The 14,420-nt window shown below is 35.1% G+C and overlaps 1 protein-coding gene across 1 annotated transcript in view; it reads left to right on the forward strand.

The window, feature by feature from the left end:
- The window catches only part of FAAH2 (fatty acid amide hydrolase 2), a 76,351-nt gene that overhangs the window by 39,844 nt on the left and 22,087 nt on the right, over positions 1-14,420 (forward strand). Inside the window, 1 exon segment of the mRNA XM_059910384.1 lies at positions 2,151-2,264. Within this exon segment, the coding sequence (XP_059766367.1) occupies positions 2,151-2,264 (114 nt within the window).

Below are 14,420 nucleotides of genomic sequence, written 5' to 3' on the forward strand. Positions count from 1 at the left end.
AAACAAACCCCCAAAAAACCAGACGGACAGAACCCTAGGACAAATGGTGAAAGCACAGCTATACAGACAAAATTTCACACAGAAGCATACACATACACACTCACAATACGAGGAAAAGGGGAAAAATAATATATCTTTCTCCGAAAGTCCACCTCCTCAATTTGGGATGATTCTTTGTCTATTCAGGTATCCCACAGATGCAGGTACATCAAGTTGTTTGTGTAGCTTTACTCCGCTGCTTCTGAAGCTGCTGGGAGAAACTTCCCTTTCCCTTCTTTTTTCGCACAGCTCCCGGGTTTCAGCTTTGTATTTGGACCCGCCTCTGTGTGTAGGTCACCTGAGGGTGTCTGTTCTTCACTCAGACAAGTCGGGCTTAAAGGAGCAACTGCTTCAGGGGTTCTGGCTCACTCAGCCCGGGGAGAGGGAGGGTTACAGATGCAGGGCGAGCCTGCGGTGGCAGAGGCCGGCATGCCGTTGCAGCAGCCTGAGGCGCACCATGCATTCTCCCGGGGAAGTTGTCTCTGGATGACGGGACCCTGGCAGTGGCAGGATGCACAGGCTCCCAGGAAGCGCAGTGTGGATAGTGACCTGTGCTCGCAACACAGGCTTCTTGGTGGTGGCAGCAGCAGCCTTAGCGTTTCATTCCCTTCTCTCGGGTCCACGCTGATAGCCGCGGCTCACGCCCATTTCTGGGGCTCGTTTAGGCGGCGCTCTGAATTCCCTCTCCTCACGCACCAGGAAACTAAGAGGCAAGAAACAGTCTCTTGCCTTTTCAGCAGCTCCAGACCTTTTCCCGAACTCCCTCCTGTCTAGCTGTGGTGCACTAACCCCTTCAGGCTGTGTTCATGCAACCAACCCCAGTCCTCTCCCTGCAATCCGACTGAAGCGGGAGCCTCAGCTCCCAGCCCCTGCCCTCTCTGACAGGTGAGCAGACAAGCCTCTCGGGCTGGTGAGTTCTGGTGAGCACCGATCCTCTGTGCGGGAATCTCTCCGCTTTGCCCTCCGCACCCCTGTTGCTGTGCTCTCCTCCTTGGCTTCGAAGCTTCCCCCCTCTGCCACTCGCAGTCTCTGCCCACGAAGGGGCTTCCTAGTGTGTGGAAACCTTTCCTCCTTCACAGCTCCCTCCCACTGGTGCAGGTCCCGTCCCTATTCTTTTGTCTCTGTTGTTTCATTTTTCTTTTGCCCTACCCAGGTACGTAGGTAGCTTCTTGCCTTTTGGGAAGTCTGACGTCTTCTGCCAGCATTCAGTGGGTGTTCTATAGGAGCATTTCCACGTGTAGATGTATTTCTGTTGTATCTGTGGGGAGGAAGGTGATCTCTGAGTCTTACTCTTCCGCCATCTTCTCTTCTCTCCAGCCCAAAGGTTCTTTAACAAAGTTACTTTTTAACTTACATGACTGCTTATTTACAGGATTTAAAATTCCTCTTTTGAAGAATTAATGCTTGAGATACTGAGAAATTCCATTGGCATCACATAATTTAGTGATTGTATTACCACATACACTCAAACTGTTATTTTAGGTGTTTTGATTTAATTGTATGTTTCTGAGAATTGCTGTAATTTATGCTTGTCATAGGATATTTGCAAAAGACAAAAAAATTTACCCATAATCTTAGCACCATAAGACTTGGTTATTCACTATTAACATTTGTTTTGTTTACAGTGCATGTACAATGTCATGTGTAATGCATGAAATGTGAATTTTTCAGATTGGAATTAAACTAGAAATATAACATTGTAACCTTCTGTTTTCATTTAAATTAAATCATTTTATATCCTAAGAATTTCCAAAGGGCAGTACAAACTTTTAAGGAACACCATTATTATTGACTACACAGTTATCCATAATAGATATCTATAATAATTTATTTGGCAGCAGTCAGGTTGCTTTCACACTTTTTCCAGTATAAATAATGATGTACTGACTATCTTTCTGTGTGTATTTTTTTTAGTATGTTGGATTATTGTACTTTTGATGCATTCCTAAAAGGAGAATCACTGGCTCAAAGGGTCAGCTTTATAAAGTTCTTGACATTAATTTCAACATGTCAATCCATTTTATTTTAGTAAAGTTGAGTAGATGGCTACTTTTTGTGCTTTATGTAACTCTGTTTCATTTCTTTCTAGGTTTGAGGCAGCTAAGAAGGAGGTCATGCTGTAGATAAAAAGCTTGAAGAGAAGCAGGAAGATGAAGCCATCCTGGAAAAGAAATGGCCTTTCCTTGGGGTTCCTTTGACAGTCAAGGAAACTTTGCAGCTAAAAGGTATTGTTCTTTTTATTTTCTTTCCTTAGACACATGGTTTGGACTCACAAATGCCATATATTTTCTGGACTTATAAACTGAAAAGGAGATTTGATTTCCATCAAAGTGGAAAACTAAACTTCTTCATCAGTTTTGAAATGAGGGAAATTGTTCTGCAAATTCCATTGGAATGAGAGATAATAACGACCATCATCTGTATAGCATATGAGGGGCTATGCTCAGTGTCCGTTAATCCTCAAAGCAGACTATAAGAACTGTAAGAATAGTCTTATCTCATTTTTCACATAAATAAATTGAGACTCATGAACCCAATGTAGCTAGACAAAAGCCAAGCTGTAACTCTGATAAAAACCTGTGTTCTCTCTATAATGCAATTCTTATTTAATAACTTCTGGCTAACCTCAAAAGTAAATGAAAATCCAAAATGTTTGGAAATTAAACAACATACTTCTAAATAACTGATGAGTCAATGAAAAAAATTCAAAAGGGAACTTTTGAAGTGAAGGGAAACAAAAGAACAATATAACAAAACTTATGGGATGCAGCTAAAGAAGTACTTAGAAGGAAATTTATATCTTCAGATGAGTATAATTGAAGAAAAGATTTAGAATCAATAATCTAAGTTTACACCTTAGCAAACTTGGAAAATGTGGGCAAACTAAACTTAAACCAAGTAGAAGGCAAGGAGACAATAAAGATTAAAGTGGAAATCAGTGAAATAGAAAACACTAAAACAATAGATAAAATCAATGAAACCAAAAGTTTGTTTGAAAATATTAATGAAATTTTCAAATTTTTATCTACATAAAACAAAAATCAATAAAATCAAGAATGGAAAATGTGGCACAAGTACAGTTTTTAATCATATTAAAGAGATTATAAATTAATAATATGAGGAAGTTCATGTAAACAAATTATATAATGTAAGTGAAGTGGAAAGATTCCTAGAGAGACAGAAAAAGACAAAAGTGACTCAAGAAAAAAGGAAAATGTGAATAGACATATAGCAAGTAAAAAGATTGAATCAGTACTTAAAAATCCCCCCACAAAGAAAAACCCAGGCCTAGATGACTTCACTAGCAAATTCTATCACATTTTTAATGATGACATAATACAAATTTTTTTAAAAACTCTTCTAGAAAATTAAGAAGGAGGGAACAAAAAAAGAAATCTGTAAACCAATATCCCTCATGAATGTAGGTGTAAAAATCTTCAACAAAATATTTTTTTAAATGAAGCCAGGAATATCTAAATAGGATTATATATTTTGACCTAGTGGAATTTATCAAAGGAATGTAAAGTTTGTTTTGTAACAGTGAAAATGCTAGAATTATTCGACCAGTTCAACATGGTCACAAAGTACAAACACATTAAAGTTGATTTTAAAAGTAGAGTAAATAAGGAAGTTGGAGGATTATCCTAAACCTGTAATCTTTTCTTCTCTGATAAGTGAGAGGGAGCATAGTAGAATTTAAAGAAAAAAGACTTGGAGTCACATGGACTTATAATTTAATTCTGGCTCTCCATTTTCTTGTCTGTGTGACCTTGAATCCACTTTTTAAATAAATTTGAACTTCGTATGTGAGAGTGACATCATCAAGATGGCAAAGTAGGAGTTTTCTACTCTCATCTTCCCATAGGACTTCAATTTTGGCAGTCACAGAGACATGAGAGTACCTTTGTGGGAGTCAGGGAGTCCAGCAGATAAGTTCCAATGCACCTTTGGAGCAAAATATTCTTGGACACATTAAAGAGGTAAGATGAACAGTTTCACTTTGCCCCCATCACCCTTCCTCTAACACAGCAAGGGTCAATGACAAGATAGGTTCCTGCAGCCTGTGATTTCTCCAACGAGGAATTGAGAGCATGTGAAGCAGTGCATGACTTCTTCAGTCATGTGGGTTGCTGTCTAAAAGGCCCACCCAGGGGCTTCCCTGGTGGCGCAGTGGTTGAGAATCTGCCTGCCAATGCAGGGGACACGGATTCGAGCCCTGGTCTGGGAAGATCCCACATGCCGTGGAGCAACTAAACCCATGCACCACACCTACTGAGCCTGCGCGTCTGGAGCCTGTGCTCCACAACAAGAGAGGCCACAACAGTGAGAGGCCCGTGCACTGTGATGAAGAGTGGCCCCCACTCACTGCAACTAGAGAAAGCCCTCACACAGAAACGAATACCCAACACAGCAAAAATAAATAAATAAATAAAGTCATCAGCCTGGGGCAAAAAATAAAAAAGTAAAAGGCCCACCCAGATTCTTTCTTTCTTGCCTCACCCAGATTATCAACGTAATCAGCAAGGTGGAAGGACTGGATGAGACTGGGAACATAGTAACCAGGGCTTGGAACATCAAAGGATTGCTATTAACTGCTTCTAAGTTCTTTCTACCAAACCATACACAGAATCCATCAGGAAGCCTGACCTTAAGCTACTGAGGATGCCTCACATGCAGTTCTCTCCCAACTGGCCCATGGGAACACCCAACGTTCTTCACACTTCATCCATGCTCCTCCCACACCCATATGGCCAGCTCTCAGTGCACACTTCTACATAAAGTGATCGTGAGACATTGGAAATGGTTAGCAAGCAAATGCTGAAAGCAGGCCTGACTGCAGGATTGGAAAAAGTCTCATAAACTTGAACATTTCAGGGTGCTGCACTAAAGAAGACAAATGGGAGGTTGTCAACACCCAGCCTGGCTTTGTGGGATTGAGAGAAAACATATAGTTTTAAGAATTCCCCCCAAGAAGAAATAAGATGTGTACAGTTGGCACATTGTAGAAAACGTCTGAGAAAGTCCCAGAATCCCAAGCTAGACTGGCAGGTGAAGGTATCTATCTCTTGAAGCTAGTCAGTAAGGAGTGGAGGAGGTGATTGCTTTTGAAAATGCAAAGACAGTACCATAAGACTTCAAGGAACATGAAAATTCAAGGAAATATGACACCATCAAAGAACAAATAATTTTTCAGTAAATAGACCCCAAAGAAATGAAGTTCTATGGATTGCCTGACAAATAATTCAAAATAATTGTACTACAAGGGAACACATGTAGGCAATTTAACAAAATTGGGGAAACAGTACGTGAACAAAATAAGAGTTGCAACAGAGAGATGGAAATCATACAGAAAAACCAAAACGAAATTCTAGATCTGAAAGATACATTGAATGAAATGAAAAATGCAATAGATGACATCAACAGCAGACTCAATCAAACAAAAGAAAGAAGGAGTGAACTTGCAGATGTGTCATTTGAAATTATACAGTCAGAGGAAAAAAAGAAGAATGAAGAAAGCCTGCATGAATTATGAGACTCCATTAAGTAAACAATATTCTTATTATAGAAGTACTGCAAGGAAAAGAATGTGAGAGAAAGGGACAGAAAGATTATTTAAAGATGTAATGGTTGAAAAATTCACAAATCTGGGGAGAGATATGGACATCCAGGTACATGAAGCTCATAGTTTTCTACAGAGATACAACCCAAAGAGGACTTCTACTGAGACACTTTACTTAAAAATTGTCAAAAGTAAAAAACAAACGAAGAGAGAATTTTGAAAGCAGCAAGAGAACAAACAAACAAACAAAAACAAACCTCATCTCAACAGGGGAACTTCCATGGGGTTATCATCAGATTTTTCAGCAGAAACTTTACAGGTCATGAGAAAGTGGAATGATAAATACAAAGTGCTGAAAGAATAAAAAAACCTGTCAATCTCTTGCCAACTACTTTACCCTGAAAAACTGTCCTTCAGAAATGAAGGAGAGATAAAGTCTTTTCCAGACAAAAACGGAGGGAAGTCAGGACCACTAGACCTGCCTTACAAGAATGCTAAAGAGAGTTCTTGAAGCTCAAATGAAAGGATCCTGATTGGTAACATGAAAATATAAAACTCACTGGTAAATGTAAGCGTAATTAAAATCAGAATTCTTTAATACAGTAATGTGGTGTTTAAATCACTTACCTGTAGTACAAAGGTTAAAAGACAAATATTTTAAACATAATTATAGCTACAATAATTTGGATATTTTATTGTACAATGGATACACATATAAAAATATATAAATCATGACATCAAAAATGTAAAATGTTGGGAGGGGAAAGGATAGAGTTTTTTAATGCCATCAAAGTTAATTGTTATCAGATTAAAATAGACTTATAAGATGTTTTATGTAAGCCTTATGGTAACCACAAAGCGAAAGCCAATTGTAGGTCGATAAAAGAAAGAAATCTAAGCTTACCACTGTGGCAGATCACTAACTCACAAAGGAAGAGAGAAGAAAAAGAAAAAGGAAAGTAAAAAACAGCTAGAAAACAATTAACAGATTAGAAATAGTAAGTCTTTACCTATCAATAATTACTTTAAATGTAAATGGATTAAATTCTCCAATCAACAGACATAGAGTGTAACACATGTAGAGCACTGTTTAACAACACATGTAAAAATATGCTTGTAAAAATGCCTTGCTTGCTATGTTAAGAAAAGAGTTATTTTCAGGGGGTAGATGTGATGAAAATTCTGTAATGTATATAAAGAAGTGTTTAAGAACATTTCTGGAAAATATATACAGAGTGGAAAAAATATACAGAGTGGCTGAATGAATAAAAATACAAAACTCAACCATATGTTGCCTACAAGAAACTCACTTCAGCCTTAAGGAGGCAAAAAGATTGTAAGTGAAGGGATGGAAAAAATGTTCTGTGTAAATAAAAACCAAAAGTGCAGGATTATTTATACTTAGACAAAAATACTTTATTTCAACAAGTGTAACAAAAGACAAAGAAGGTCATTTTATAATGATAAAGAAGTCATTTTATTAAGAGGATATAATAGTTATTAAAATACATGCCCCACCATCACATCACTTAAATATATGAATCAAATATTAACCGATCTGAAAGATGAAATAGTCAGCAAGCACTAATAGTAGGGGCTTTAATACCACAATTTCACAAATGGGTAGGTCATCCAATCAGAAAATTAATAAAGGATTGAACTAATGCTACACCAAGTGTACCTAACAGACATATACAGAACAAGCAAGCAATAGCAGAATACACATTTTTCTCAACTGCACAGTGAACATTCTCCAGGAGAGATAAATTGTTAGGTCACAAAACAAGTCTTGGGAAACTTAAAGATATTGAAATAATATAAAGTACCTTTTACTAATAATGGTATGAAACTAGAAACCAATAGTGGAGGAAAGCTGGAGAATTTACAAATATGTGAATATTAAACAATACACTCCTAAGCAACCAATGGGTCTTTAAATAATCAAAAGGAAAACCAGAAAAAATATATTGTGACAAATGAAATTGGAACATATCAAAACTTATGGGAAACACAAAAAGTCATTGTTGAGGCAAGTTTATAGTAATAAATGCCTGCTAAGAAAAAAGAAGGATCTCAAATGAACAACCTAACTTTAAGCCTCATGGAAGTAGAACAAGAACAATAAACTAAGCCCAAGGTTAGCAAAAGGAAGAAAATAGCAAATATCAGAGCATCAATAAATGAAATAAAGACTCAAAAATAACAGATAAGATCAAGGATAGCAAAAGTCAGGTTTTTTTAATAAAGATAACACATTAAAAAAGATTTCTAGGTTTTTTTTAAACTTTGGGTTTATTTATTTATTTATTTATTTATTTATGGCTGTGTTGGGTCTTCGTTTTTGTGCGAGGGCTTTCTCTAGTTGTGGCAAGTGGGGGCCACTCTTCATCGTGGTGCGTGGGCCTCTCATTATTGCGGTGTCTGTTGTTGCAGAGCACAGGCTCCAGATGCACAGGCTCAGTAATTGTGGCTCACGGGCCTAGTTGCTCCGCGGTATGTGGGATCTTCCCAGACCAGGGTTTGAACCCGTGTCCCCTGCACTGGCAGGCAGATTCTCAACCACTGCGCCACCAGGGAAGCCCCCTAGGTGTTTTAAAAAATAAAAATCCTTAGCTAGACTAAAAGAAAAGAGAAAATCAAATAAATTCAGAAATGAATGAGAAGACATTATAACTGATAACACAGAAATGCAAAGGGTCATAAGAGACTAGTATGAACAATTATATGCCAACGAATTGCATAACCGAGAAGAAATGAAAAATTCCTATAAACATACAATCTTGAATCATGAAGAAATAGAAAATGTGAATAGACCTAGAACTAGTAGAGAAATTCAATCAATAATCATAAAATTCCCCAACACAGAAGTGTTGAGGGATAGATAACTTCCCTGGTTATTTCTATCCAATATTTAAAGACAAATAACACCAATATTTCTCAAATTCTTCCAAAAAATTGAAGAGGAGGGAACACTTAATAAACACATTTTATGAGGACAGTGTTAACCTGATTTTTTAAAAAAGCCAGACAAAGAAAATACAAGAAAATAAAATTACAGACCAATATCTCTTACGAATATAGATACAAAAATCCTCAACAAAATACTATCAAATACAACTCAATAGTACTTTAAGTGGATCATGCACCATGATAAAAAGGGATTTATCCCTGGGATACAAGGATTGTTCAGTGTAACATTGTTTTATGCAAAACAATAAACAGGATATACCACATTAACAGAATGAAAATAAAAATCATATTATCATTTTAATAAATGCAGAAAAAATTGAGAAAATTCCACATCCTTGTATGATAAAAAACTCTCAAGAAACTAAATGTAGAAGAAATGTTCCTCAACAGACTAAAGGCCATGTATCATAATATTATATTTAACTGGTTAAAGCTAAAGGCTTTCCTCTTAGATCAGCACCAAGAAAATGATGCCTAATCTCAAGACTTCTACTCAATATAGTACTGAAAACCTATGTAGAGCAATTAGACATGACAAAGAAGTAAATAGCATCCAAATCAGAAGAGAAGAGGTAAAATTGTCTTAGTTTGCAGATATCATGGTCTTATATGTAGAAGATGATAAAAATTCAACAAAATTGCTGTAAGAACTAATAAATAAATTCAATTAAGTTACAGGTACAACATCAGTATTAAAAAAATCAGTTGTGTTTCTGTATATTATCAACAAACTATCTGAAAGAGAGCTTGAGAAAGCAATCACATTTTCAATTGCATCAAAAATAATAAAATAATTAGGATTAAATGTAACCAGGGAGGTGAATGAGATGTAAACTGAAAACTGTGACATTGAACCAAACTAAAAAAGACACAAATTAATGAGAGTTTATCTCATGTACTTGGATTAGAAGAATTAATATTGTTATAATGATCATACTACCCAAAGTGACCTACAGATTCAATGGAATCACTGTCTAGGTTCCAATGACATCTTTTCACAGAAATAGAAGAAACAATCCTAAATTTTGTATGAAACCAGAAAAGGCACTGTATAGCTAAAGTACTTTTGAGACTAAAAAAAAAAGCTGAGACATGACACTTCCTGACTTCAAACTATATTACAAACTATTGTAATCAAAACAGTATGATACTGGTATAAAACAGGTTCATGGACCAATGGAACAGAATCAAAAGCCCAGAAATGAACCCATGCAACTAATCTCTGAGAAGGGTGTCAAAAACACACAATAGGGAAAGGTTAGTTTTTTTCATTAAATTGTGTTGGGAAAACTGTATATCCACAAGTAAAAGAGTGAAACGGGATCCCTGTCTGACACAACTCATAAAATTTAACTTGAAATGGATTAAAGACCAAAAGCTCCTTCACATTGGTCTTGGCAATTATTTTATAAATACAATACCAAAACACAGGCAATAAGAGCAAAAATAAAGTGGGACTACTTCAAACTAAAAAGCTGCTGCACAGCAAAGGAAAAAAATAAAAAAAAAATAATAAGGATCAATCTAGAGGATGGCTGGAAATATTTGTAAACTGTATACCTGATAAAGGGTTAATATCTAAAATATATAAGGAATTCATACAACTTAATAGCAAAAAACAAATAATCCAATTTTTTAAATGGTCAAATGACCTGAATAGACATTTTTCCAAAGAAGACATATAAATGACCAACAGGTTCATGAAAAAGTTTTCAACATCACTAATCATCAAGGAAATGAAAATTAATGCCATAATGAGAAATCACCTCACACGTGTTAGGATGGCTATTATTGATAACAGAGTGATAAGAAGTGTTGGGAAGGATTTGGAGAAAATGGAACCCTTGTACAGTATTGGAGGGAATGCAAATTGGTACAACCATTATGGAAAATAGTATGGCGCTTCCTTAAAATTTAAAGGTAGAACTATGATATGATCCAGTATTTCCACATCTGGGTATATCTGAATGAAACAAAATCAGTATCTTGAAGAGATATCTGCATTCCCATGTTCATTGCAGCATTATTCACAATAGCCAAGATAGGAAATAACCTAAATGTCTGTGGATAGTTTAATGGATAAATAATGTATGATATATACACACACAGACATAATGGAATATTGTTCATACATTAAAAAGAAGGCAGTCTTGCCATTCGTGACAACATAGATGAACCTTGAGGGCATTAGGCTAAGTTAAGTAAACCAGACAGAGAAAGCCAAACTCCTAGAAACAGAGAGTGGAATGTTGGTTGCCAGGAGGTGGGGGTGGGGGAAAATTGTCAAAGTCTACAAGTTGAATAAGTACTGAGAATGTAACTTACATTATGGTGACTTTAGTTAATAATAATATATTGTTTACTTGAAATTTGCTTAGAGAGTAGATCATAAGAATTCTTACAAAAAAGGCAATGTATACACTAATTATCTTGATGTAGTAAATATTTCACAATATATTCATATATTGAATCATTATGTTGGATGATTTAAATATATACAATTTTACTTGTGAAGTATACTTCAGAAAAGGTGAAAAATCTTCTTAATGTGGAAATAATTTCAAACTAATACAAAAATTGAAAGAATAACACCAATAATTCTAATATATCCATTATCTAGATTAATCAATTGTTGATATTTTTCCACATTTGTTTAATTTCTCTGTTCCCTTTTCATGGCCTTGCATTTTCCTCCCCTATCCCCTCTCTTCCACTCTTTCTCTCTCTCTCTTTGCCTTTTTCTCCCTCCTTCCTTCTCTCTCACTCTCTCTTGTTTACTCCTAAATAATTCAGCAGTCTGTTTCTTAAGAACAAGAACTCATTTTTACATAAGCACATTATAGTTGTAAAATTCTGTAAATTTAACATTAAAATGATACTATTATCTAATTGACAGTCAATATTCTAATTTCATTAATTGTTGCAATAATATCCTTCATAGATATCTTTTTCCTCGTCAATGATCCTATCTATGATCACATATTGAAATAATTCTAAATCTCTTTTGTGTTCTTTAATTTGAGGCAGTTTCTCATTCCTTCTCTGTCTTTCATGATATTAACATTTTTGAAGAATACCAGCCATTTCTTTTGTAGAATGTTCCTAGTTTGGATTTGTCTAGATTTTCTTTATGATTAGATTAAGTTCATGCATTTTGTTGAAATTTTGCAGGTGAGAGGAATCATTTCTTTTTTTAATTGAAATATATTTGATATATAACATTGTGTAAATTTAAGGTGTACAACATGATAATTTGACACATTTATATACTATGATATGATTGCCATTGTAGCAAGAATTAGCACCTCTATCACATTACAAGTTACCGTTTCTTTTTAGATGTTGGAATAATTAAGTTCTAAGTCTCTTAGCAAATTTGATGATTATAACACAATATTGTTGTCTATATTCACTACACTTTCTATCAGATATCTAGGACTTACTACTTGTAAGTTTGTACCATTAAGCAACATCTGTCCTATCACCCACCCAATCCCCTGGTAACCACCAATTTATTCTCTATTTCTATGAGTCTGGCTTTTTGAGATTGATTCTACATATGAGTGATGCCATATAGTATTTGTTTTTCTCTGATTTATCTCACTTAGCATAATGTCCTCAAGGTCTGAACGTATTGTTGCAAATGACAGGGTGTCTTTCTTTCTCACGGCTGAATAATATCCGAGTGTGTGTATCTATAACTATAGCTATATCTATAGCTATATCATCATATCTTCTTTATCCATTCATCATTGATGGGTTCTAGTTTCCATATTTTGGCTATTGTGAATAATGCTACAGTAAACATGAGAGTGAATATATCTATTTGATAACCTATTTCTATTTCCTTAGGGTTATATATCCAGAAATGGAATTGCTGGATCATAGGTAGAACTATTTTTAATTTTTTGAGGAAACTCCATACTCTTTTCCATGTATCTGAGACAATTTATACTCCCACCAACAGTGAACAAGGGTTCACCTATTTCCACACCCTGGCCAACAATTGTTATCTCCCATCTTCCTGATGACAGCCATCCTAACAGGTGTGAGGTGATATTATATTGTGGCTTTGATTTGCATTTTCCTGATGATTAGTGATGTTGAGCATGTTTTAATAGACCTGTTGGCCATTTGGATATCTTCTTTGGAAAAAATGTTGATTTAGTTCTTCTGCCCATTTTAAATTGTTTGGTTTTTGTTACTGAGTTGTATGAGTTCTTTATATATTTTGGATATTAACCCCTTATCCAATATATGGTTTACAAAAATTTCTCCCATCTGTAGGGTCCCTTTCCTTTTAGTAATTCTTTATTTTCCAGTGCAGAAACTGTTACGTTTGATATAGTCCTGGTTATTGATTTTTGCTTTTGTTTTTTGTGCTTTTGGTGTCATAGTCCAAAAATCATTGCAAAACCAACGTCAAGGAGCTTCTTCCCCACTTTTTCTTCTAGGAATTTTATGATATTTGTCTTATGTTTAAGTCTTTGATTCACTGCAAGTTAACTTATGTTGTTGGTGTAAGAGAAGTTTCCAATTTCACTTTTCTGATGTTTTTAAACAGTTTTCCCAATACCATTTGTTGAAGAGACTATCCTTTCCCTATTGGGTGTTCTTGGGCCTTTGTCAAATATTTGTTGACCATATATGCAGGGGTTTAATTATGGGTTGTCAATTCCATCATTGGTCTATATGTCTCTCTTTATGCCAGTACCATACTGTTTTTATTATTACAACTTTACAGTGTAGTTTGAAATCAGGAATTGTGATGTCTTTTGCTTTGTTATTTCTTCTCAGGATTATGTTGTCTATTCAGGTCCTTTTGAGGTCCCATACAAATATTACTATTGTTTTTTCTATTTCTGTCAAGAATGCTAAGGGAATTTGCATATGAATTGTACTGAATTTATAGATGGCTTGGCTTTGTATGAACATTTTAACAGTATTTATTCTTTCAATCCATGCACATGGGATGTCTTTCCGTTTGATTGTCATCTATTTCTTTCAACAAAATCTTAGTTTTTGTTGGGCAGATCTTTTACTTCCATGGTTAAATTTGTTCTGAGGTATTTTATTGCTTGATGCTATTGTGAATGGGAAAGTATTTTATTGTTCCTTTCAGAAAGTTCATTATTCATGCAGAGAAATGCAACAGGTTTTTGTATGTTGATTTTATATCCTGCAATTTTACTGAAAGTGTTGAGAAGTTCTAACAGATTTTTTCATTTAATCTTTGGGATTTTCTATATATAAAATCCTATCATCTGCAAGTAGTGACAATCTTGTTTCTTCTTTTTTGATTTTGAAGCCTTTTATTTTTTGCCTTCTGTAATTAATTGCTTTAGCTATCACTTCCACTACTACATTGAATAAGAGTGGTGAGAGTGAGCATCCTTGTTTTGACCTTATCCTAGAGGAAAAGCTTCAACTTTTTCACCATTAAGTATAATGTTAACTATGTTTGTCATATTTGTCCTTTATTAGGTTGAGGGATGTTCCTTCTATCCAATCTGTTGACTTTTTTTTTTAATCACGAATTGATGTTCTTTGTCAAATGATTTTTCTGCATCTGTTTCAATGGTCATGTGATTTTTATCTTTCATTTTATTAATGGCATGTATTACATTTATTGATTTGTTTATGTTGAATTATCCCTGTATCCAAGGGATAAATTCCACTTGGTCATTGTGTATAATACTTTCAATTTCAACATAATACTTGAATTTGGTTTGCTTATTTTGCATCTATATTCACAAGGAATATTGGTCACTAGTTTTCTTTTTTTGTAGTATCCTTATTTGGCTTTGGTGACAAGGTAATGCTGACCTCGTACAAAGAGTTTAGAAGTATT

Source organism: Balaenoptera ricei, chromosome X (assembly GCF_028023285.1).
Source record: "Balaenoptera ricei isolate mBalRic1 chromosome X, mBalRic1.hap2, whole genome shotgun sequence".
In the NCBI taxonomy this organism is placed as follows: Eukaryota; Metazoa; Chordata; class Mammalia; order Artiodactyla; family Balaenopteridae; genus Balaenoptera; species Balaenoptera ricei.